The sequence below is a fragment of the Anticarsia gemmatalis genome, chromosome 3, assembly GCF_050436995.1.
Source record: "Anticarsia gemmatalis isolate Benzon Research Colony breed Stoneville strain chromosome 3, ilAntGemm2 primary, whole genome shotgun sequence".
Taxonomy (NCBI): domain Eukaryota; kingdom Metazoa; phylum Arthropoda; class Insecta; order Lepidoptera; family Erebidae; genus Anticarsia; species Anticarsia gemmatalis.
The window spans coordinates 9,728,518-9,751,842 of record NC_134747.1 but is presented as its reverse complement, the minus strand read 5'-3'; the positions used below and the strand labels follow the sequence as shown (position 1 = coordinate 9,751,842).

The 23,325-nt window shown below is 38.6% G+C and overlaps 3 protein-coding genes across 6 annotated transcripts in view; 2 read left to right on the top strand and 1 right to left on the bottom strand.

Moving 5' to 3' along the window:
* The first annotated feature begins 199 nt into the window (after positions 1 to 199).
* On the top strand, positions 200 to 3,183 carry Cwc25 (CWC25 spliceosome associated protein homolog). Its single transcript, XM_076136386.1, has 4 exons — positions 200 to 489; positions 584 to 790; positions 1,847 to 2,134; positions 2,212 to 3,183. The coding sequence occupies exons 1-4, from the start codon at positions 472 to 474 to the stop codon at positions 3,049 to 3,051; spliced, it is 1,353 nt and encodes a 450-aa protein (XP_075992501.1). The 5' UTR covers positions 200 to 471; the 3' UTR covers positions 3,052 to 3,183.
* On the bottom strand, positions 3,113 to 16,843 carry LUBEL (Linear Ubiquitin E3 ligase). Of its 4 annotated transcripts, none has more exons than XM_076136382.1 (21): positions 16,601 to 16,843; positions 15,566 to 15,817; positions 14,481 to 14,629; positions 14,309 to 14,395; positions 13,848 to 14,225; positions 13,412 to 13,727; positions 12,895 to 13,341; positions 12,159 to 12,691; positions 11,944 to 12,072; positions 11,604 to 11,783; positions 11,092 to 11,463; positions 10,885 to 11,008; positions 7,935 to 10,789; positions 7,664 to 7,861; positions 7,295 to 7,522; positions 6,926 to 7,066; positions 6,440 to 6,591; positions 5,404 to 5,599; positions 5,014 to 5,156; positions 4,247 to 4,415; positions 3,113 to 3,282 (listed from the first exon to the last, which is right to left on the bottom strand). In XM_076136382.1, exons 2-21 carry the CDS (start codon positions 15,813 to 15,815, stop codon positions 3,253 to 3,255), a joined length of 7,077 nt encoding a protein of 2,358 aa, XP_075992497.1. In that variant the 5' UTR covers positions 15,816 to 15,817; positions 16,601 to 16,843; the 3' UTR covers positions 3,113 to 3,252. The 4 variants fall into 4 exon arrangements, with proteins under 4 accessions (XP_075992497.1, XP_075992498.1, XP_075992500.1 ...); XM_076136383.1 differs by having other exon boundaries at positions 7,935 to 10,786; positions 16,601 to 16,842; XM_076136385.1 differs by having other exon boundaries at positions 11,092 to 11,448; positions 16,601 to 16,842.
* Positions 16,844 to 17,545: 702 nt separating this feature from the next.
* Positions 17,546 to 23,325, top strand: part of LOC142987545 (hydrocephalus-inducing protein-like) — a 33,541-nt gene continuing 27,761 nt past the window's right edge. Inside the window, exons 1-14 of the mRNA XM_076136374.1 lie at positions 17,546 to 17,641; positions 18,310 to 18,519; positions 18,808 to 19,006; positions 19,557 to 19,695; positions 19,958 to 20,082; positions 20,161 to 20,343; positions 20,431 to 20,639; positions 20,742 to 20,979; positions 21,060 to 21,264; positions 21,366 to 21,433; positions 21,518 to 21,978; positions 22,147 to 22,268; positions 22,481 to 22,667; positions 22,939 to 23,088. Of these exons, the coding sequence (XP_075992489.1) occupies positions 17,546 to 17,641; positions 18,310 to 18,519; positions 18,808 to 19,006; positions 19,557 to 19,695; positions 19,958 to 20,082; positions 20,161 to 20,343; positions 20,431 to 20,639; positions 20,742 to 20,979; positions 21,060 to 21,264; positions 21,366 to 21,433; positions 21,518 to 21,978; positions 22,147 to 22,268; positions 22,481 to 22,667; positions 22,939 to 23,088 (2,592 nt within the window). The remainder of the gene's footprint in view (positions 17,642 to 18,309; positions 18,520 to 18,807; positions 19,007 to 19,556; positions 19,696 to 19,957; positions 20,083 to 20,160; positions 20,344 to 20,430; positions 20,640 to 20,741; positions 20,980 to 21,059; positions 21,265 to 21,365; positions 21,434 to 21,517; positions 21,979 to 22,146; positions 22,269 to 22,480; positions 22,668 to 22,938; positions 23,089 to 23,325) is intronic.

The following is a 23,325-nucleotide window of genomic DNA, read 5'->3' as shown; positions in this document are numbered from 1 at the left end:
AAATTCCGATTTTAAGATATAGTTAAGTACTAGGTGATTTGTTGAGTACTTGCAATAGTATTTAATTATGGTATCTTGTACTCAGTATCAGCTATCGACACCATAATTATCGATTTTAGTATTAGTATATATCGATTTAAGTATCGAAAATAGCGTCCTATCCCTAGTCACTGACAGTTTAGTCTTCATCTTGTTTATAATGTCATAGTTGTCAATTGTCATTTCTCTTGGGTGTAAATTGTTATATTTGTACAGTGTGCTTCTGTATGATAATTTATGTTTGTTTCTCTTCTGGCTGATTGGAATCCTGCAACCTAATCATATAACATTGCTACCATTTTGGTGCATTCAATAATGACAGCCGGACTACCTATCGTCAGTCATGGAAGTTGAATCTTGAAATGTAGTACCTACGTTGTATAGTCTCTCACGGCTGCATCATCTTCAGAATCTGCCTGCACAGCATTCAAAATGGGAGGCGGAGACTTGGTAAGACCTTTGCTTTACAATTTTGTGTGTACGTATGTCAAAGTAATTAATAATGTTAGTAAAATGTGTCTACTTTTCAACTGTCTATTTCTAGAATTCGAAGAAATCATGGCATCCAAACACTATGAAAAACCAGGAGCGTGTATGGAAGGCGGAACAAGCTGCTGCAGAGGAGAAAAAGCGCATGATAGAGTTGCAAAGGGAAAGGGCTGAGGAGCGAGATAGAGCTGAACTCAACAGTATAATGAGCAGCAACAAAGCTGCCTCGGCTAGTGATAATCGCCTGTCATGGATGTATGATGTAGGTATACATTTTCTTACTACACATGAAGCTTAATTATGTAGTATGTGTGGTGTGACTTTGAATGACAAATTGAGGAATAAATAACATAATAAGAGATTCTTGTGGTTTGAAAGGTTTGTAAGGATCATACAATCTGGTGTTCTTTGGCCTGTGCCTTCCCCTATGGGAAAAAGGTGTTATATGATGTACATATTTACATACATATTAAGCACAGGTTTGATAGTTTACTTTAGATTTTGCCTAAGCAACACTTTCATCAGCTTTATATAATTTCTTGTAATTACTGTCTAATGGCTGGCCACAAAAATGTAATTTACTAGACTAGTACTACTACTACACACAGTTCACATTGTGCCGTAAATGAATTTTGGTAATTTTGATATTTGTCGTGCTTTAATAGTCAAGTATAATAATATCTGCGACTTCTTTAACAGGTTCCCTGTCCCATGAATCATATGTGATTCATGGGACATATTTTGTAACAAGGATTGTACGTTCATGAATCACATATGATCAAATTTAGAGCCAACTTAATGCCCCTTTTTTTAAATGGACGTAGCAGGTTAATGCACATTTTTAATATTGGGACGTATGGAGTACATCCTCTTGATTAGCAAATTAAATAAAACCACAGTGATTTATCAAATTATTTTAACAATTTACTACAAAAAAAGAGTGGGACATATACGATAGAAAAAAGTGGATTGTATGGGGACAGGGAACCTGTTAATATTGTTCTGATGAGATGCCTAGTCCCCAATACAAACCAAGTGACGATGGCAAATTTAAGACCTAAATCCTTTCTCTACCTAGGTATGGATCTTTTTTGGCCCACTGGCTACAAGCACAACTATGCTTCTTTAAGGAAACCCTTATCATAACCCAAAGCATAATATTAAATTGTATTTAGAGTCACTAATAAGTGACTATCTGCAGTACATATGTAATTTTTACTTACATTCCCTCCTCAGTATGAAAATTCCACCTGACATTTGCCATATTTGCATTATATAAGTGATATAAATAGTATAATGCACAACATTTTCTTTACAGAAACCAGATAAGAAAGTGGAACAAGAGGCTTATCTGCTTGGCAAAGCTTTAGACAAGAATTCAGAGCGTGCTGAACAAGCCGAGCCAGATGCCATACCAGCTGTGTCTAGGCGAGTGGTTGGATCCAGTATGTTAGCTGCAGGTGGAGATGCACAGGTTGACATATCTCGTAAAATTCGTGAGGATCCTTTACTCCTAATAAAAGAGCGAGAACGAGCTGCACGTGCTGCACTTCTTAATAATCCACTGCAACGTCGCCGACTAACGGAATTGTTAAGGAAAGAACAAGTAAGTATCTATTTTGTTTGTCTAATTCCATTGCAACTGCATCTGAATCAATTATTTATGAAAGATTATTTTTGTAGGATCAAAGGAAAGAATCATCTAAATCAAAACCTAAAAAGAAAGACAAGGATCTAGATGACATGTTGGCGGAGAAACTAAATGCATTAAGGGGACGAAAAGCTATAGATTTAGCAACTTTGTTAGTATCTGATGAATCGTCATCTGACTCTGATGACGACAAACCAAAGAAAAAGAAAAATAAACGGGATAAGGAGAAGTCCAAAAAAAAGAAGAAACGCAAACATTCCTCGAGTGACGATGAATCTGATAGTTCGACTCAGACGTATGAAGAAACGCAGCACCGGGAACAAAAATCTGAAAACAAAGGGTCTGATCATAGAAGAGATAAATACTATAAAAATGAAAAGGATTCACGGAAAAGGACAAGCCCTGCAGGTCGCAGGCGTTCAAGGAGTTCGGACAGAACTGAACATTACAGAAAAGAAACTTCAGATTATAAACGAGACAAATATGACTCATCAAGTACAAGTAAATATTACAAAGACGTCAGCGGTAAATACGGCTCACGCTCATATACCCCACCTAGAGAGACTAATCGGCGAGCGGATTCAGATCACAGGGACTCTAAGAGACGAGGCGGCCTGAGTGAAGAAGAAAAAGCTGCTAGATTGGCGGAGATGGCGGCCGCGGGAGCCGAGCGCGAGGAGCAGCGCGGGCGGCGCGTGGCCGAGCAGCGCGCGCAGGACGCGGCGGCGGCGCGCGCGGGCCCGGCGCCGCGCTCCGCCGCGCGCCACGAGGCCCGCGCCCTGCCCGACTCGCTCGAGAGTCGCATACATTCAACCCGACATTATATACAGCGCGACAAACGACACATGAATGAGAACTTTGCTCGCCGGTAATCAAATAATTTATTATGTAACTCACTTTTAAGAAAAATATAATAAATCGTCTTGAATTCGTACATAGTGTTTTATTTCATGTGAATATTTAATAATAGTTCATTACGAGTAATAAATAGTATACTTAATAATTATAATTATAATTTAATATTTTGAAGCTATCGACGACGTAGGTATCTGTTTTCACCCTGGATGAAGCGGTCACTCCAATGGGATTTTCTCTTTGACTATCTGTAAAAATAATAAACCATTAGGTCATAAAGGACATACGGAGTAATTTTTTAAATCATAATTTAGAAAAAAAAATTGTTTAATAAATTTAGACAGAATTATGAAATGTCCAAATATTGGATAGATATATCTATGTTAGGTACAATATTACTATGCCATGGGGACTTGCGAAAGGCACCAGTTCGTCAAATTATACTATCAAAATTCCATGTTGGCTGCTTTTGAGGAGAAATAAATTTCTTATGTTACTATTTCGAAAGGTCGCCGAGCTAATCTCATAACTACTGGTGCGAGTTATAAAAATATTTAAGTGTTGGATAGCCTATTTATTGAGGAAGGCTATAGGCTACATAACATCACGCTACGACTAATAGGAGCAGATTCCCAGTAAAAAATGTTACAAAACCGGGGAAAATTATGACCCATTCTCTTGTATGCGACGCAAGCAAAGTTTCGTGGGTCAGCTAGTGACAAATAAAAATAGTTACAATAACGTGATCAGCACGTTTGACTCTGAAGGATCTGAGCTACATACGATTACATGATTCTATTTTTATAAAAAACTTCTAGTTGTTAAAGTGTTTCCTCTAAAACACGCTGAAAACTGTCAATAGCAGCTGGCACAATAATAATTCCTATAATAATCCCCGTGGTTATAATAAGTGTATGATAATAGAGTATAATTAAACGTTGAACCGTTTAAATTTAAACATTGAAGTAGATAATTTAGTAATCATGCATGTCCATGGCCACAAAGGCACTGAGTGCCTGTACCTCCGCACACATCCCGGCATAGATGGGGTCTGTGTCCCAGGGGCCGCGCTCAGGGAGGGGGAGTGCGCGGCGACGGAGCTCAGCCACGAGTTCCGTCACGTCCATGATGGGAATAGGGTCGAGGCCGCGCGCCAGTCCCGCCAGGTACTCGACGTAGTGACCCCTGCAAGTAGAGCGTGTGTCAACACACCTCGATGAGGCCCCGCTTGTAGAGGCCGTCTAGCGAGCCGTAGGGTCGCGGCGGCGGCCGGAGCGCGGCGCGCCGCACCAGCGTCTCCAGGTCGTCCACGCCCAGGATCGGTAGCGGGTCCACGCTACAGCGACGAACCAACCGACTCAGGTATTCCAGGTAATGGTTCCTGCAAGCACATGCCTCACTCACGCCGCGCTCGCCTCCACCGTCGCATTACTCATTGACAGTCATTGATAATGTACCTATATAATCGTTCGATGCCATCGAAGGTCGGTTCATGTACTCGGCCTATTTTGTTGATTGCTTTGGTTGATACAATCATTAACTTCTATATTGTCATAGTACCTAAGTAACTGTTAACTAACTAGTAACTGTTTATTAAGTATCTTGAGTGTAAAAGTAACTAGAGTGAAATTAATTAAGAAAAACAGTCGTGTAGCTTGTTGACGACATTGGTTGGTTACCTAAGTTTTTAAAATGTTGGCATGCTATCCAAAATAACAAAAAAATCATGATTTCTCAGTAATTGTCCACTCACATCACCGTGGTCACAGTACTAGGTAGCTCTATGTAATTAATTAAATAGATAAGTAGGTAGGTAAGTACTGCCTGTTGATATACCTAATTAGCTAATTTATCAATTAAATTGAAGTTTAACAATATTCAGCTATCTTGTTGATAGCTGAGAGTAGATAAGTAGGAAAAAGGTGATGTTTATTTTTTATTATTTATACTTTTTGTGTTTCTGGAAGACGGTAGCTTACTTGCAAAGGCCTGCATAGTTGGCAGGTGCGTCACTTCCGCATGTGCCGTCTATGAGTCCAGTAGGAGTTTCTCGTTGCAGTTGTACTGGGCACCGACCAGTACTACCTTCTGCAGCCTCTGTTTCGTAGTTTACATTATTCATCTGAAAAATATTGACGTTTTAGGAGTTACTGGTACAATATCGAATTAGACATACTTGAGACTTCCCTCAAAAGACGGTCTTTAAAAAAAATATGAATGAATTTAGCTTGATCATAGTTGCCACCGAATACTGTAACATCTCTAAATGATGCAGTCTGTTATTTAAGATTAGGTACCTGCATACACTGGTATAAACATGATTGTCATTTAAATTGTTTAATTAATGTTTTATTCGGCCTTTAACATACCTGTAGTAAAGTTTGTAACTCATGTGGCTCTTTGTCACGCAAGTAAAACAAACAGTTCCGTGGATGATGTGCATGTAATCCTAATTTAGCGCAGTATTCGCTTAGCCCGCACCTGGCGCCCATAGTAAACGGCTTGCCACAACCGTAGCAAAATTCGTATTTGCATTGAGTGCACGTAAAATGCATACAACCGCCCCTGAAAGTTATAAGAAATAAATAATTGTAAATTGTATCGGTAAGTCATTAAAACAGATCTCATAATCTAGATATGAGCCTGAACGGACTTTGTAATTCAGAAGAACTTTGGTAGGGATCTAATAACTTATCCTGAAGGCAATACGGAGTATTTTCTTATACTAAATTGAAAGAATAAGCATATATTATTATGTTAATATATTTAAATTATCTATTGTATATTACACTAGCTGACCCGCGCAACTTCGCTTGCGTCACATAAGAGAATCATAAGTTTCCCCGTTTTTGTAACATTTTTCACTGGTACTCTGCTCCTATTGGTTGTAGCGTGATGATATATAGCCTTCCTCGATAAATGGGCTATCTAACACTGAAATAATTTTTCTTATAATAATTATTTTCTTATAATATTAATAATAATTATTATGTTAATATATTTAAATTATCTATTGTATATTACACTAGCTGACCCGCGCAACTTCGCTTGCGTCACATAAGAGAATCATAAGTTTCCCCGTTTTTGTAACATTTTTCACTGGTACTCTGCTCCTATTGGTTGTAGCGTGATGATATATAGCCTTCCTCGATAAATGGGCTATCTAACACTGAAAGAATTTTTCAAATCGGACCAGTAGTTCCCGAGATTAGCGCGTTCAAACAAACAAACAAACAAACAAACAAACAAACTCATCAGCTTTATAATATTAGTATAGATGACAACGATTATAGTTGATGGGCTTCGAACTTTATTGGTTTCATCGCTTTAATTTTGATTCCTAGTCTGGATAATATCTGATGACTGATGATATGAAATGATTTTATAATAAGTATGAGGATTTACCTGGACAGAGAATACTTAAAGTGGCATCGAGGGCACTCTAAGCCGTTATCCCGTAAATGTTGTTGTATTGCAGTAACTGACCGTTCAGGGTCATTGTCCTCCAGCCAGGCTGTGTATTGTTCACAAGTTAACCCTTCGTGATTGGCGGTCCACTGTAATTAATAAAATTCACATACATTAAGAAATAAGTCGTTGTTAGTTTAAAGAAAAAATAAGTTGATTATTCGATCACTGTCTGAGTACTCCGAGTGTAGAAAAATAGTAGTAATCATTGTATGTTTATATTATGTGTAAGTGTGTATGTCACTGAACTGTCTTAAACGACTGGACCGATTTTGATGAAATTTTTTGTGTGTGTTCAAGGGGATCTGAGAATGGTTTAGATTCACACTTTGTACGCTGGACAATGTTTTTTTAATTAATTTTTAATTTATTAGACAGGACAACGTTAGCCGGGTCCGCTAGTATTAATATATTTCAACTTACTGGTTTCCTGCATGTAGCGCAGCTTATAGATCTACATTCAGGGCAACGTATTTTCTTTTGTTTTGGATGAACGAAGAAGCCTGATGAACATTCCATGCACCACCTGAAGTTCGGATCTCGAGCCAAAGTTCGATCTCGTAACTATAACAAAATATTTTTTATCAACATTTATCTATACAGAAATAACACAAAAGCGCTTTTGTTTTTAAGGTAAATTACTTGGGCAGAACGTATTTATTGTTTAAACTACTTAATTAAACTGCATCGCTATTGATTACTTAAATTACATTTAAGATTATGTATCTAGTCGCCGGAGAGCCTGTTAACGATTGAATTGAATAATAATAACTTAAACAGATGATGACTTACTTTTCTCTGGAATAATTCGTGGACATCAGTTTCTAGTAGAGTTTTTAATAATATATCCAGATGTGCAAAGTACTCGAGCCAAGCATCTTCAGGTAAACTCTCCAGTTCTGGAAGTTTGCAGTAAGGACATACACAATCAGCAATACTTCGCTCTGTTATTTGTACTGTGAAATAAAGATGAGCGCATTCACGACAACATCGGTGAGTGCAACGTAACATCGACACCATCTGTAAACAAATATTATTTTATAGAATTCGGTAAAAAATACTAAATGGTTTTGTTTCTCTGGGACCTTTGACACAAAACTTTCCATATTTCCACCGGAAACGTAGACTAATATTTTGAGCTTGAGGTGCTTTTATACTTACTTCGTGCTCAGGAAGACGAGATGCGCAAAGTTCACAGTCTTGATATAAATATGCCAGCGCGGAGGCGAGATCCGTGCATTCAAGCGCAGCTAACAGTGCAGCCGGTGGTTCTGCTCCCCGAGATATTAAGTCTACAGCGAGCTGAGCCTGATCCCAGGTCTCTGTCGCACCTTCAGCAAGTAGCATGCGAGCTTGCCTCTGAAAATTACGTTTAAAATGTTTACTTTAAATAAGTCAGTCTTTTTAGCCCAAAGATTGAATAAAAACGTACCTCTGGAGAACCTTCTGGAAGTCGAATTTTTGCCAGGTCTATAAGTTGACCAGACACACGCCGCAGAGTGAGAGGTGGTGGTGGAGACGGCGGCGAGTAATTGGTATCTTCAGAAGGTTTTGTTAATTGTATTTGTGAATCTTCGGAATCACTATCGGTCCACTCATCCTCGGTGCGACAAGTTTCTCGGAAATATTGTTTTTTCTGTTTTGGTGGCGTTGATATTTTAGGAGGTGACACTTTTTTCTGATCTTGAGGCTGGATTGGTGGAGGCGGCGCTTGTTTTTTCTTATTCAAAGTTGAAGTTGATGCTTTGACTTCTATAGTTTCAAGTGGTACGGAAGCAAGTTTAGGAGGTGATACTTTATTATTAAAAAGCCTAGTTTGCAACTGCTTTACATGGCCACTTTGAATGTTACCAAAGTGTGTTTTTGGAGGAGCGGGTGCAGGATATTGTTTGATTGAAGTACGGCGTATTGGTACTTTGGAAACGATTAGTTTTGGAGAGTTTTTATCCGTTTTAGTTTTATTATTAGGCAATAATTTTATAAGTTTTGGGATACTAGATTTGTTAGAGACCGAGATTTTACTATTATTATTCTCACTTGTTTTCTCGGTATTATTTTTCTCAGGCGTCTTACTTTTCTGGCGAGTACTAGGTGATTGTTCTTTGTTGTTGAAACTTTGCTGAGGTGGGTTTTCATTACTTTGTTCCTGCTCTTTTATTTCTAATGGTAAAATTTGTATCATTTCGTTAGGTTGAGGTAAACCAGATTGCGATGAAGATTGATCAACACCATTGTCGTTGAATATTGCCAGTTTTACTTCTGTTTCAAAATTAGAATTATTTGTATTTGTCGTATTTAAATTATCATTTGTTAAATCTGTGGTATCATCCTCGTTTTTATATTCTTCACTATTTTCTAATTCATCATTTGTATCTTCGGTGTCACTACTGTTGCTTTCCACATCTTGTGTGGTCGTATTTACCAACTGTATTGTGTTAGCAGTATCATCTTGTTCTAATTCAATATTTTCAAGCTCTGCATTTAGTGCTGGCACAAAGTTTTCTGTAATCACAAATCGAGAAGGAGTAACACTTTGAAATTGCGAATATACGATTGCTTCCTTTGTAAATATTTTTACTTCATTTTTCGGTACACCCTTATCCTGAACATTTTGAGGTGGTTCTGGTATATTGTTGGTTACAGCAATATTTGTACTTAATTCCTCATATATTTCTTCAAAACTGTTAACAGCTACAAACAAGTTATTATTCATATCTTGTTTTCTCGAGGGCACTGTTACTTTTTCAGTTTCGGGCTCATTCATTTCAACTGTTAATGTATGTTCTTCCTGTAAAGTACGTGTTATAGAATCGAGCATTTCTATATTCGCATGTTTGAAATCTTCTAGCTGACTCTCTACGTGATCTAACGCTTCTTCGAAATCTTCATTATCCTCAGAGCTTGCTCTGTATTGTGTATCAGGCTGTTTGTTGTCATACTGTTCTTCCTCAGAATATTCATCCTCAGAACTAGTTACTTCTTTTTCATCGGATGTAATGTTATCTGTTCTTTCCTCAGTGTCACTGTAACTCGATTCTTGTTCGTCATTGCTTTCCTCTGAACTTGTTTCGTTTTCACTTTGAGAAACAGTTCTACCATCAATAGAATTTATATCTGAGTTAATTTCTTCTTTCATTTGTTGTATGAGTCGTTGAGTATTGTCGACCATATCGGACAGATTTTTCGATTTATCTTCTGTCTGCCTTTCAGTTTCACGTGCTAAATGATTCTGTTCCGGTAGTGTAACAATTTCCGAATTTGTAGGCATAATATTTGGTAAATATTTAGTCATTACTGGAGCAGTAGTATTCTGATTATCATTTATATTGGCTTTTGGAATATGCTCATTGTGAGACTTCGTCTCGTTTGAATTCGCTTGTGCGCGTTTAGGCGACATTTTTTTATTTGAATTAGTTAATTTCTGAGCTTGTTGTGACGCTAATCGTGAAGTAGACCTGTTACTATCTGAGCTAGATAGTGAATGACTCTCTTGGTCTTCAATCAATACTATTACTGGAGTTGGTTTACTCTTATTGTTAGGCAAGTTTGATTTATCGTGAGTAGTAACTTCCCCTTTAGTAATGGTTTCCATTGGAGTCATATTACCGTTGGAGTTGATTTTATTATCTGATTGTAAGTCAATTTTTGGCTGAACTTTGTTATCATTAGATATAGACGGTTCATTAGTGAATCGTTCATTGTTTGTCTGATTGCCCTGTTCATTGTTTGTCTGCGATCCTGCCATTGAATTATTATTTTTCTTGTCTTGTATTTCGTGAACAGAATCATATTTGTTATTTTTTAAAGTTTCGTTATTATTTAAAGTATGTGACCCATTTTGGGTAATTGATTTATTATCATTCTCTACGACGGATTCGGTAGTTCTGTTGTGGTTTCCATTGATATTTGGTAATGGACTAGATCTTGTAAGAGCATTATAAGCATCAATGAAGTCATTTTCGGACTGTATTAAATCAATCTGTTGCGATTTTACACTAGTTTGTGAGTCAGCTCCTTGTCCAAATATTGGATTACCAGAGAGTAATCCTTTTAGTAACAAATTTTCATCAATGGTAGGAACTCCAGCTTCTTCAAGCAGTTTCCTTAATTTTTTTGCGACATCCTCCTTACTATCATTACTGGCCTTGTCTTCAGTATACTTGGCTTCCACCAGATTTGCCTCTCTTTCATAGTCATCGATGTTCACATTTAATGGTAAATACATCCAGTCGTCGTCTTGGAATTTAGGTGGCGTTGGTGCTTCAAACTCATCAGAACTATCTTCTGCTGAAATGTAAAGTGAAGGTTATGACGTGGTACGATGATGATGTGATCTTGTAATGTAACTTTATGTTATTGGTTTGTGGTTCGTTTGAGATTACCGCGCATGCGGTGAGATTGGCGGGATGAGGACCGAGGAGGTGCTGCGTCGTCGTCAGCGCCCACGGGGGAACCCCAGACATGCCCGCGGAGTCTTCTTTCCTCTCCAACTCCTGTGACCTCGGTCTGAAAAATTAAGCATTGAAATCCTCGATCCGTAAGGGTGGCTGATGGCTCTAATGTTTAAATATTTACAAGATCCCAATTACCTGTCGCCGATGTCTTTCGACGCATTCTGTTACGGCCGGCCACATGGCGCCTCGATGTCGAGCAAGAGCTGCTCTTGCCTCTAGCTCAGTGATTGCTGCAGTAGGTGCGAGACGTGCAGCTGCAGCTCGCACACCTGCGCACAAACTAGGCCATCGTTCTCGTAGCCAAGCTAATGGTGCCGTTGGACTTTGAATCAAAGCTGCTTGTACCTCTGCTGCACTAAAGCCTAGTCTTTCTGCTTCACCCATCAACTGGGCCAGTTCAATTCCACGTTCTGCCTCACGTCTAGCGCCGGTTCCAGCCAGAGCTTCTAGCGAGATTGCGCGACCTGAAGACTGACGTTCTGGAGACGCAGCCTGTGAAGAAATCGACTAATCGCGGGAGTCCATCGTACTATAGGTTTTATATTTGAAGTACATGTTTTAGACATTACATTGTCATTAGACGACATTTACATAAAACTATTGTATTAAAATCTAGGTATTTTGCAATGATTGTTATTTTTTTTTACCTCAGAGCCATAGTAACTGGAACGACGAGTGGATCGAGTGCGGCGAAGATCTAAATGAGAGGCACGACGAGACAGTCTGTTATTATAGCCATCTCCCCAGTCGCCTCCTGGGCTGCTGTCACGTTCACGCCATTCCCACCGACTGCTCGGACCAGCTGTACGGACACTTCGGTCACTTTCCTATAATTATATTGTACGAAATCATAAACCTTCTTAATAAATGCTAGTAAAGATTAAATTTAATCCTTGTTCTTCTTTAAATCAAGCGACAGCATTAGAATGTTTATTGTTAAAAATAAAAAATGTTGACATAGCTACTTTTTGATAAGGTGCTACTTACACGGGTGTCGCTCGATAAAGAATGTCTGCTGTGAGACCGCTCTCGCCTGGCGTCGTCTCGAAAACGTCTTCGTGGTCGAGACCGTGATACTGACGGGGCACGTTCCCATGAGTTCGGAACTTCATAAGTCTGAAATAGTGCAAAAGGTAATATTATTCACTAAACAAATCACACTCGATACGTTGCTAATACTATGTAATGTATTATACCCTTACCTGTGTAGATATACTCTGCGGAGGAGGCGATGTGCCAGTATTTGATACGTTCGTTCGGCTGGCAGTTACGGTAGAGCGTCGATCAACAACGGCGTCGCGTGGAGGCGACGTTCCAGTGGACTTTTTTTGAACAGGTGTTTTAGAATTACTTTGTGTTCTACTAACAGAATTCTCACGTGGCGGTGAGGGACCAACGGATATACTGTGGCGCTTTGGAATTTCGGGTCTAGGAGACTCACGAGTCTCTTTATACGGAGAAACTCTCATAGTTCTATTAGTATCACGCGGGGGAGATATATCAGTACTCATGTCTCGTTTAGTCCGGACACCGTTCTGAATCTCCCGGGGCGGAGAGGGCCCGACAGCCATGTCGTGTCTCTCATGTAAATCTTGCCGATTGTGGACACTCGGTTCTCGTGTGGGTGTAACGAGTCGGTTCACTGGTTTTTTTAATGCTGTTTCTCGAGGAGGAGATGGTCCGCAACCTGTAGACATACGCTCTTTTTTCGGTTTCGTGGTTGTTTTTTCTATAACTGTAAACAATGCGAATACCCAATATAAACAAATGTATAGTGAGAAAGTACATATAAATAGTATAGGTTTAATTATCAACAATTATTTCATAAGTACCTATTACCTAACCAAATAGTTAAATAAAGTTAATATGAAAGATGAGAATTTATCTTGTTGTAAAACATTTAAATATGCATACAATTAAGTATAATAAGTAACGAACCTCGTTCAACGCGGGGTTCCTCTGGGACCCGTGCTGGTGAAGGAGATTGTTTCGTAGCGATTTTCAGTCTTTCAATATTTTCGCCGATATCTTGTATAGGTTTTGGAACGGTTGTTGGTGTACGGCAGCAGACAACGCACACACGCACGCCAGGCTCATTAACAAAAGTACAATGTTCGCATTGCCATGATGAGTTGGGTGGAGGTGGTGCTGGTCCTAGAGATTCTTCATCTTTCTCCTTTGTTTTACTTGGAGGTTCATGGTCACGCGGTCGTGGGCCGTGATCGCTCTCACTTTCGCTCTCCGAATCTGCATCGCTAGATGGTAGCGGCGGTGACGGCGTGCGATGTTTATGACGCCGTGAAGTGCGTGAGCGTACGCTCATAGCGGGTGACGCGGCGCGGGATCCAGCACGCGATGCGGCTCGAGAAACCGCACGGCTTTCAGCTGAAAAAGTGTATTTCTGAATTTGCTCAACACAATTACACGTTCTTAAACAACAACTGTTATTACTTACCTCTCCTGTATGGCTGCGGTGTTTGAGGTGGATGCATGTGCTGATGTGGGTACATATGCGGATTATGAGCCGGGTGCGGTGGTGTACAACATGCAGCTGGCCAATTTGGAGCAGCAGCGCCCCAGGGATGATCAAGGCTGGCGCAGCTACCGTACCGCCAGGGCACAGGTCCACAATGTGCGCATCCAGCACATGCTGAAGCTGCACCACCACTTAATTCTAGTACTGATGCTCCTTTTCGCAGAGGTCGACCCCAACTTTGAACCGCTGGCGCCATATTTTCAGTGTTATCCCAGGGCTCAGACTGCTGCTGGTGCTGGAAATAAATGGTATTCGATTGAGTGTTATGACTTTTAAAAAGTAACGTTCATCAAAGTAACAAGTAATGCTTTCATACTATTCTATTTTGGTATTACAAAAACATTTTTATATTTACCATGTTTGGATGCATTCCAAATCCCTGCAGCGATCCTCGTTGTCTATTCCAACCCATATGCGATAAAGTATTTGCTTGTCCTTGGGGTGGCGCAACAGGTGAAGAAGCGAAATGCATATTAGTAGGCAGATAAGGCATACTACCGAGATGACTCGGTGTCGGGGTAGACGTTATTTTAGTTTGAAGGTGTAGAGGCATCTGCTGGGACACATGTTGAGGGTTAGCGTGATGATTCACCGGTGAGGGCACTGTGTTCTGGCTGTTTGGTCCCATCATCATCGACACATGATTAAGTGTTGCTCGCCGTTGATCTATGTTGGTTGGTCGCTGATCTATTCCAGGTGGTCTTGGGCTGGCGCTCATTCGGTCGCCGCCAATCTAGAATTTATTGAATTAACATTTATTATTACGAGATTTAATAACATGACACCTTGATGCTATTTTGTCTTATTATTATATACCTTGTGTCTTCGCGGCGGAGGCACAGGAGGCGCAGCTTTTGGCGGTAGTGGAGGTCTCTCATCTCGCAATTGTGACTGTGATAGAGCCTGTAATTATTTTAATTAATGAATATCACGTTAACTCCGTGTATTGAGGGCTTGACGGATTTCTAGGCCATGAATCATTACGGACCTGTCGTTGGTGATGTCTTCGTTTAGGGTGTCTGTGATACATGTCATCACAAGAGGCGCAGAGGGCGCGACGGCCGCACTCAGCGCAGCGCACGCGCGCCCCGCCGCCCCCGCACAGACCACACGATGCACCAGCATCTGCAGGATGACCTGTCGATCACGTTATCAAATACCATTTACATGTCTTCTTACAAAATAAATCCTATCCTTTTTCGCATATGATATTATTTCTAACCATTCGCCTTTCACATAGGTGGTCGAGTTTTCAAAAAACTGCTACGGAATATGTTTTTTATTTTTTTAAGACCACTACCGCACTAAGAGTATCTCTTGAACGAACAACAATCACTTCTCGAAGTTCTTGTATCTATTCAATGTAAGTAAATTATCAGATGCTAGACAACGTCTAAAACCTTACTTGTTTGAGCGTTGTTTAAAACATTTTTGGTGAAAACAATCATCATTCTACCCACACCTGACGAGCCTGGAAGATTCAAGACATAATCCCTCATCATGACTGGATACCCTTGCCCAGCATTGGCACAATAATAATTAATAAAATATTCATCCTGTATGATAATACACAAATATTTAAACATAATAATATAAATATTAAATCTTTCAAATATAGGTAAAACGTTCCATAAACAAGGTATGTGTTTCATAAGAAGAAGTTGGGGTTTGCCAAAGCGTAAGAGTAGATTACAAATAAATAAAATACAACGCATTATTTAGTGCCACGTGCAAGTTCTGAACTGCTTAATAGAGGGCGTGTGTAATGCATAGATATTTTTATGAACAATAGTGTAGAGTAGACAAAAATCGCATAAGGTGAATAAATCTGGAAACTGTATGGTATACTCTTATATATTCAGTTATTTCACAGGTCTCATTATGCAACAATGTTATTAATTTGCAGTCAAAATAGACTGGTGAAGATCCCAAGGTAGCACCTTCTGACCACGACAACTTGTCGACAAATTAGGTAAACAATGTTAGATCGCGTAAAAGCCTTTAATGTCACTGTATTCTTTTTAAATTAAAGTAATAATCATTGTGATTTAAAGCTAACTAGTGGTTTTTTACCAGTTGGAGGTCTTGGCGGCGGCGGTGGAGGTGGCTGCAGTTTGGCGTTGACATATTGTTCACTGGGGAACTCGACGACCTCGTAGTCTGGCTCAGGTCTGGGTGCAGGCGCCGCACGCTGCATGGACGGAGTGGGCGGGCGCATGGACGCGTGGGGTAGCGCCGGCGGCCGCAGCACGGCATGCAGGTGCGCCGGCGGCGGCGGCGTCATGCCCGCGCTGCGGGGATCACGACCCCGGCCCTTCAGCATCTCTAAATACAGAGATGTTTGATGAGATTTTTATCTAGTACACAGTTACACAGGTAATCACGATTGACGACAGTATTTATTTATTTGGCTCTTCAACAAAGGATACACTGTACAATTATTTGTTACATTAACTATGTTTCAGTCTTAATGCTCCCTTAATTACGGGAGACTACATCATGCAAAACAAATAAAACTTATAATTGGAATTAGTATTGGAAGAATATAGATGACTTATAGATTTAAACGTTGGTGCTTATTATTAAAATTTTACCTTTTATACACAATTATGTTCGTGAAGATTGAATAAATAATGAACCGGATGAATTTTTCTGTCACTTCCAGCAAGTTAAGAATGTAATGAACACTTGATATTGTGCTACCAGACACTACTAGCCAATATTTATTTTTCGCCTGAGTGAATCATGTGATCTATCTTTTGACCGTTATATACTAAATACTTTGTTGTTTTAATTATATCTGATCGCTGTACCGTTGTAGTGTTATGTTCTGAATATTTTGCACCTGTGAGACTTGAAATTGCTGGGTTTGATAGTAATTATAACGATATTATTAACATTTGCAAGCGGCAGCTGTGACCGGGATAGAGCGGGCGTTGCCGCGTCGTCGACGCCTTGTCGACCTATATTCCGCCACACATATCCCAAAATATCGAAAGTACGTTGTCTATGTAAATAATAATATGTGTATATTCACGTCTGTAACTAGACAAGTCCTTTTCCAGTTTGAGATGCCTTAGCATTACATCGATATGTTGTGTTCCCTACCTTAATCAGTGTATTGTGTAAGTATTCCAGGAATCCAAACTTTATTTGTGGAAGCACTAGAATTCACAAGCTGGTTTCACATGATAATTATGCAACTAGGCACAGTTCCACTGCACTCGCGCAGCCGCGGCGAGCTGGCGGTCCAGCAGGCGGGCGGTGTGCGACGTCGAGCCACACTTACTTCACTGATCGAGTGGCCGGTGGTTGCTAATCGTGCTCCCTAAGCGGACGAAATTGACAGCGGGAAGACGCGTGTGCTGCCGCCTCTATTTCTGTCCGCGGCCGCGTTGCCCCGATTCTACTAAAATTACGACGCGCTGCTATTTCCGCACTCATCCCATTGCCCTCTTGCGCCGGAGTCAAATACCTTGCGAAATTGTTATTTTACACTTTCGGCAATCAGCTTTGAATGCAAAAGATCAAAATGTTTTTTTTAAACAGCTACGGTGAAATGTTTATCCTCTGATACCATTATTTTTTGTCTATCAAGGGTATTAAGTAGGTACTCATATTCATTATTTTCAATAATGCATTTGCTTCGTATTTAAAATCTGAGTAAGTAGTTTTATAATCATCTGAGAGCAATTATTAATTTCGTACGTCTGGCGTCGCCTATGAATAGACCATCTCATCACGTTCCGTGGGCGTCACAAGAGGCGACTAAGGGTTTAATATTATTGTGTAGTGACTGGCCTGCACAAACGCCCCGTTGTTTACTAATAAAGTTATTTAATACCACCCACATTAAGGATATAAAGTAAAGCCATCTCTTCCTGCGGCATTCATTGTGATTTTTTAAATCCTCATCAATTCTAATGAGGTCCAACAATCATTTCAAATTATCCCTATAGCAACCGTTTCTTGGTAAACAATATAAACTGTCAGGTGAACAGATAATGTGTGAGAACAGTGTAAATAGCGCTGTGTAAATAAATATAGAGCAATATGGAAATATTGCAGGAATTCAAACAAAATGGATACTTCACCTCGCAGTTATATCATTTACTTGCTAAGAAGAAATACCTTGATCCGTCGACTGATGTAAGAACGATGCGATGGCCAAAAATTACCATATTTCTTAGAATACTTCATATTGTTAGTTGTAGAAAACATGGGAAAGACATAGAACAATATAACTAAGTGTAGATAGAATAGGACATCTATATTATCTTTTTTTAATCATCCCGTTGCGGGACGTGCAGTAGTGTTTAGCTCAACAATATAATAATAATATTGACACTTATGTCACGCCAAGTAATATCACGCCCTATAAGGTAGGCAGAGACCAGAGAACTCTATCAATCAATTTTATGCACTATTTGACACAAAGGCCAGGTTTCACCACTTAGCCGATAGCTTATCAGACAGAATTAAAACAGTTATTTGCATACATTTGCATCACTTTACTTTTTTCAGCAGATAGATATTATCTAACACATACAAACTTATAAGCTGTGAAACTGGCCCTGAGTTTAATTTCCTACCACAACCGCTTTCAAATCTATCAGCAAACTGATGATCAGCTGGTGGGCGGCTGATTTTATGTTTTGTAGTACCTAACTGTAATTCGAGTGGGTAGTACCTAACTACCTAACATTAATTCACCTGTACAAGTACACAGACCAATCTCGTATAAACACCAGCTAATGCTACCGTAGATAAGCAACAAGCATCGCCATTTGTATAAAATAATCGGAACACTTTTACAGATTCTTCCGTCAGAATATGAGAAAGAAATGAAACTGACCACGCAGCAGCGGCTGCAGAACTTAAATCACATGGAGGTGGACAACATAGTATGCATTGGGAACAAACCACGGAAAGTGGTGTTATCGTTTACACCTAGACTACTGGTGTTCCAAAACTATAAACCAAATGACAAATTGACGGCTAAGTTTTCTGTTAAAAATATAAGCAAGGTATATATGTTCAAACCTCTTATAGTCTAAGACCCCAGGGCCCCCAGATGCTACTTATTTTCGAAGAAACGAATTTTACGGTATAAACACTTATATCTGTTTAAGAGTGAGTGCATACTCGCTAGCTTGCCTAGGCTATTAAAATAAATATTGCGGACAGACCGTTTCTGCGGGCCATAATTACTCACAGACGCTTTAAATTTCATAAATTAGTAGGCTCTGGGATCTTACGCTATTAAGAATAATCCATTTTTATACGGGTTTTCTAAGTCAATTTTCTTTCTCTAGGCTCCAACGTTTATAAACATGGTAAATAAAGAGTCTTCACAATTCAATATCAAGCCCTGCGGTGGACATTTACTATCGCGTTTGGCGCCAGGAATTAGTATCACTTTTGCTGTTACATTCACGCCTTTGCAGTATGAGGACTACACTCATCGAGTATCATTTTACACGGATACTGATCAGTACGTCTTGGCTTTAATCGGTAAGATTTATATTATCCTTCCTAATTGGCATTTGAATAAAATGTCACGTTAATAAAGTCTTCACACATAAGTAATCAAAATGTTGCCTAATTGAAAGAGAGATCTGCAGTTGGCAATCATGTTGCCATATTGAAGATCTAATGCGTCGGCGACAGCTGCCTGCTGTTAGTTATATTACGAAAGTTTATAAGGATTTTTAAAAGACTCTTTAAAGCAATAACTACTAAAAAGATAGTTAGAATTTTGAATTACTACTAAACACAGCTTTTTGATCCGTAAGATCCATTCTCGAATACGACATCGCGGGCAGAAGATACTAAGTCAAAAACAGACCAAAATTATAATTAGAACAATAATTTATGTCACGTAAGGCGAGTTGAAAAAATGCGCTTTTTCTATTCTGCTTTGTTTAGTCTTTCCCCTCCGTTTATTAGCTCGACTGCGAGCCGTAAGTTTCCAACGACTGACATAAATGCAATGTAAACTAGGTTACCTACTAGTTAAATTCGTCGCTGATTTTATGCGTTTCACTGGAAGTAATTGTTTCAGCTATTGGGCCAAGACCGATATTTGATTTTCCCGATAAAATTGTCATTCCTAAGACTCCATTAAAAGTTGAGAACCACGTCTTGATGACCGTTCACAACATTGGACTAATTCCAGCTGGCTTTACATTAACAACTCGATGGTATTAATCATTTAATATTTGTTAATTTATGAAACTAGTGGCTCTTATGCAAGATACTAATGATAATGTTGTGTAAAATTTTAATTTCTTACTGCTGTGCGTTTTCTTCTTAATTTGACGTTCACCGATTAACCCGATGGCCTAAAAGGGTTTAATGGGGCCACTGGTTTCCTTTGGTTCCAGCCAGGTTGCACAAGCCTCTATCTTTCAAATGTTTAAAAACCCTAATGAATAATACAATTCTACTAATTTACATTCACAGCCCGTTTTCTGTTCAACCAAAGTCCGCTTATTTGCAACCTAATGACCTAGTTAATATTAAAGTGAATTTCAAGACAATGAATCTGGGAGAAATAAACGGGTTATTATATGCTGTTCTGGAGACAGGTAGGTACCTAGTAGAAGTAGCATTTACAATCATTATTTTAAAATAATGAAACTGTATAATATAAACTGTTATTTCAGGAGAGAATTTTAGAATACAATTAACAGGATCGACACATACTGTGAGTGTGGAACTAGAAAGACAGGTCGTCAGGTTTTTTGACACCTTCAATACTATGATGCGTCAGCAAACCTTTAAAATAGTCAATAAATCGGATCATTTATTGACTTATATGTGTATGAAAAATGACTGCGTGTATTACGGTAAGATAAAAGTAAATAACAATGTGTTTTTTTGTTTATAAACAAAAATATACATGATTAATTACCTTGAATACGTTCATGTTCCAGACTTCAAAGAGAAATTAAAACTAGCAACAATATTTTACAACGTAAAAGAAAGCGAGTCAGCAAAGAATGAGAAGTTGGTGCACTACGACGTGCTCAGTAGCGACGAACACGAACGAGTGTACACAAGGATATTTTATGATGAAATACAATCCCTTGTAGCTGACGAAACACTGCTATTTCAAAACATGCACTTCTCTATAAGTCCTATTGTAAGTAACTTATGTACCTACAAACAACGCAGAACATGGTAGGCGTCGTTATTGTCAACGTGTGTTTTGAAGTACAAAATACTCTACCTTTTTCCCTTTCAGAAAGGAAACTTGTGGCCCAACAAACCCACGGAATTGACAATAACATTTGCCCCGAAAGAGATAGGAGAGTTTCAAACAACAGCGTATCTAGATATTGACGGTGTGATAAGTCGTGTTCCCTTGAATATGATTGGTTTGTCTATTCCGCCGTCTATACAACTAAACATTGAGACCCTCGACGTGGACTGTGTTTATATCAACAAGCCATATAATTATGAAGTTATAGCTATTAATAAAGGTACCATGAAGAAACCTGTCTTTTTTAATATTCTCATTATCACAAAAGTTTTACAGGCGTTAATAGTTTTGCCGTTTCAGGGCATATAAATGGAGTAATCGTGTACAAAGAGGTGCCCACTCTCTTTGGGAGTACAATTTCATGTCTTCCAGAAATGCATTGTTTGAAACCAGGAGTCAAAGAGATTTTTGTAATTTCTTTCTGCAATTCAAATCAAGGGCCATTCTTTGAAGAAATTAATTTCAGCATTCGCGATACAGATGTTATATTAAAGCTATACCTCAAGTTAGTTTAAACTATGTATATTTTTCTGGCGTTATACGCATTTAGCAGCAACTTATGTTAGTTATTAAATACTTCAATAATATTTTGTTTTAAAATTTCAGAGGCGAAGTTATATATCCATCTCTGAGTTTTAGTGTTCCGTGTTTAGATTTTGGAAAGGTTAGCGTAGGTATGTACCGGGTTATTCATAGCAATTGCATTAAAATACGTGAAAATTCATCATTTAAAACTAACAATTAAAATGTTCAAACAGGGGTACCAAAAACTCTAGAGGTGGAAGTTATAAATGAATCTGTCGTAAGTATAGTTGGATCTGTGAAGATATCATCCGATGGTCCGGAGATCAGCAGCATTACGTTACAAGATTATGCTGTCGCGGAAACACCCAAACCAAAAATACCTCAATGGCCTAGGGAATTCAATATTGAACCGTGCAAGGTTGACATAGAGCCTCAATCGAGAATAGCATTAAAGGTTACTCTGATAGCTAACTTAGTCAGAGCTAATCAGACCTCGCTAGAACTGGAACTGGAAAAGTCTGACAGCCCGCCAATTGTCCTTCCTGTTATATTCAATGCGCTAGTGCCCAAGGTCTCGCTAGCACCAGAGATTAAATTAAGAGCTTGTTTCTTAGACTTTCCATATGAAAATGATATTATTGTCACATCTAACGAATTTTGGGGATACTTTACCTTGGAAGAAACTAACATTGAGGTAACGAATATTTATTTATATAGTAACTTTTGCGTAAAAAAATTACGAAGTGGAAATACGTAGTCGTTTAGTCATCCATTGAAAGATACAACATACGTTTTTTCTCCACATTTTTTCAATATAATTTTATTAAGGAAAATCACATCTCGCAATTTCTATATATTTTAGGAAGAGACATCTTTGGATATCAAGACTGGCGTCAAGGAAGGGTATATAGAACCTAACAGTACACTATGTATACCCATCACGGTAAAGACTAGCGTATTGGGTATGCAGGATTATTCCGTCAGGTATTTATTTACAGACTTTAAAACTTCATAAAAAAATTACATGTCAAGTTTTATCCAGATCATATAAAAGTACCAGATTCAGAAAAGTCAGGTGAGAAAACAACTTTTTCCTAAAGTCCTAAGGTAAATATGAAGTTTTCAATTTGTTTCTTTAAATACTACATTTAACGATACAAATTGAAGACTTTAATAAATTAATATTAAACTTAAAGGATGAACCTGTTTGGGCTGTCGAAGCCTTTTGAGATATGCCATATCACGGGCTGTGGTGTACGTCCTATCGTGACCTGCACACCCATAGCGCTACATTGGGGCCAAGTGAAGCTGTTAAGTACTTCACAGAAAACTTTAACGCTTTGCAATGATTCTCCTGTTGTCGTCAACTTCAAGGCATCCTTGGTAAGACCACGATTCATGTATATACCTCATTAAAGTAAGAAGTTTATTTTTATTAATCTATAATTTAATTTAATTTAGATTTTAAGTATAAAACAATAGAAAATTTAATAGGTTTAAAGTTTTAATTCATAATATTCATATATCTTTAATAACTTTTGCAATATTAATACATTGAGAAAATTCATTCACTAAACATAATCGAGACTTGCTTTAAAAACCATGTAACAGAAATGTAACTATTGAATATCATTATTTTTCTTAACTATTTCAGCTGAATAAAGACGGGAGATGGCAAATCGATCCTACTGATGGTTTTATAGAGCCTGAATCTGAAACAGATTTAATATTTACATTGTACTTGATTGATGCCAACAGTTACACGAATAAAGCAGTTATACAATTGGAAAAAGTAAAAGATATTGTAAGTGCGGGATCTTTAACATCATTGAAATAATATCTATGCCATTAATTTATTCCACAAAGTTGGTTATGTTCTAACCCTCTTGGGTCTGAAATAGGCTTTTCACAAAAAAGTTAAACAACTATTTTATTGTTATGGAATATTAAGTCTGCAGATTATTACAGTCCACAAAACGCGTTAAATAGTAGTTTAGCCTTTGAAGTAAAACAATGCACAGTTGCCGCCAACTAGCCGGCC

What these genes read in the sequence shown, in the direction of transcription:
- Cwc25 (XM_076136386.1), top strand. An exon ending in GCCTGTCATGGATGTATGAT is followed by an intron (nt 791 to 1,846) that starts GTAGGTATACAT and finishes TTTTCTTTACAG; the next exon opens with AAACCAGATAAGAAAGTGGA. An exon ending in AATTGTTAAGGAAAGAACAA is followed by an intron (nt 2,135 to 2,211) that starts GTAAGTATCTAT and finishes TTATTTTTGTAG; the next exon opens with GATCAAAGGAAAGAATCATC.
- LUBEL (XM_076136382.1), bottom strand. Translation starts at nt 15,815, where the DNA reads ATGCTGAAGGGCCGGGGTCGTGATCCCCGCAGCGCGGGCATGACGCCG. An exon ending in GCCGCCAAGACCTCCAACTG is followed by an intron (nt 14,630 to 15,565) that starts GTAAAAAACCAC and finishes CGTGATCGACAG; the next exon opens with GTCATCCTGCAGATGCTGGT. An exon ending in ACCGCAGCCATACAGGAGAG is followed by an intron (nt 13,342 to 13,411) that starts GTAAGTAATAAC and finishes ACACTTTTTCAG; the next exon opens with CTGAAAGCCGTGCGGTTTCT.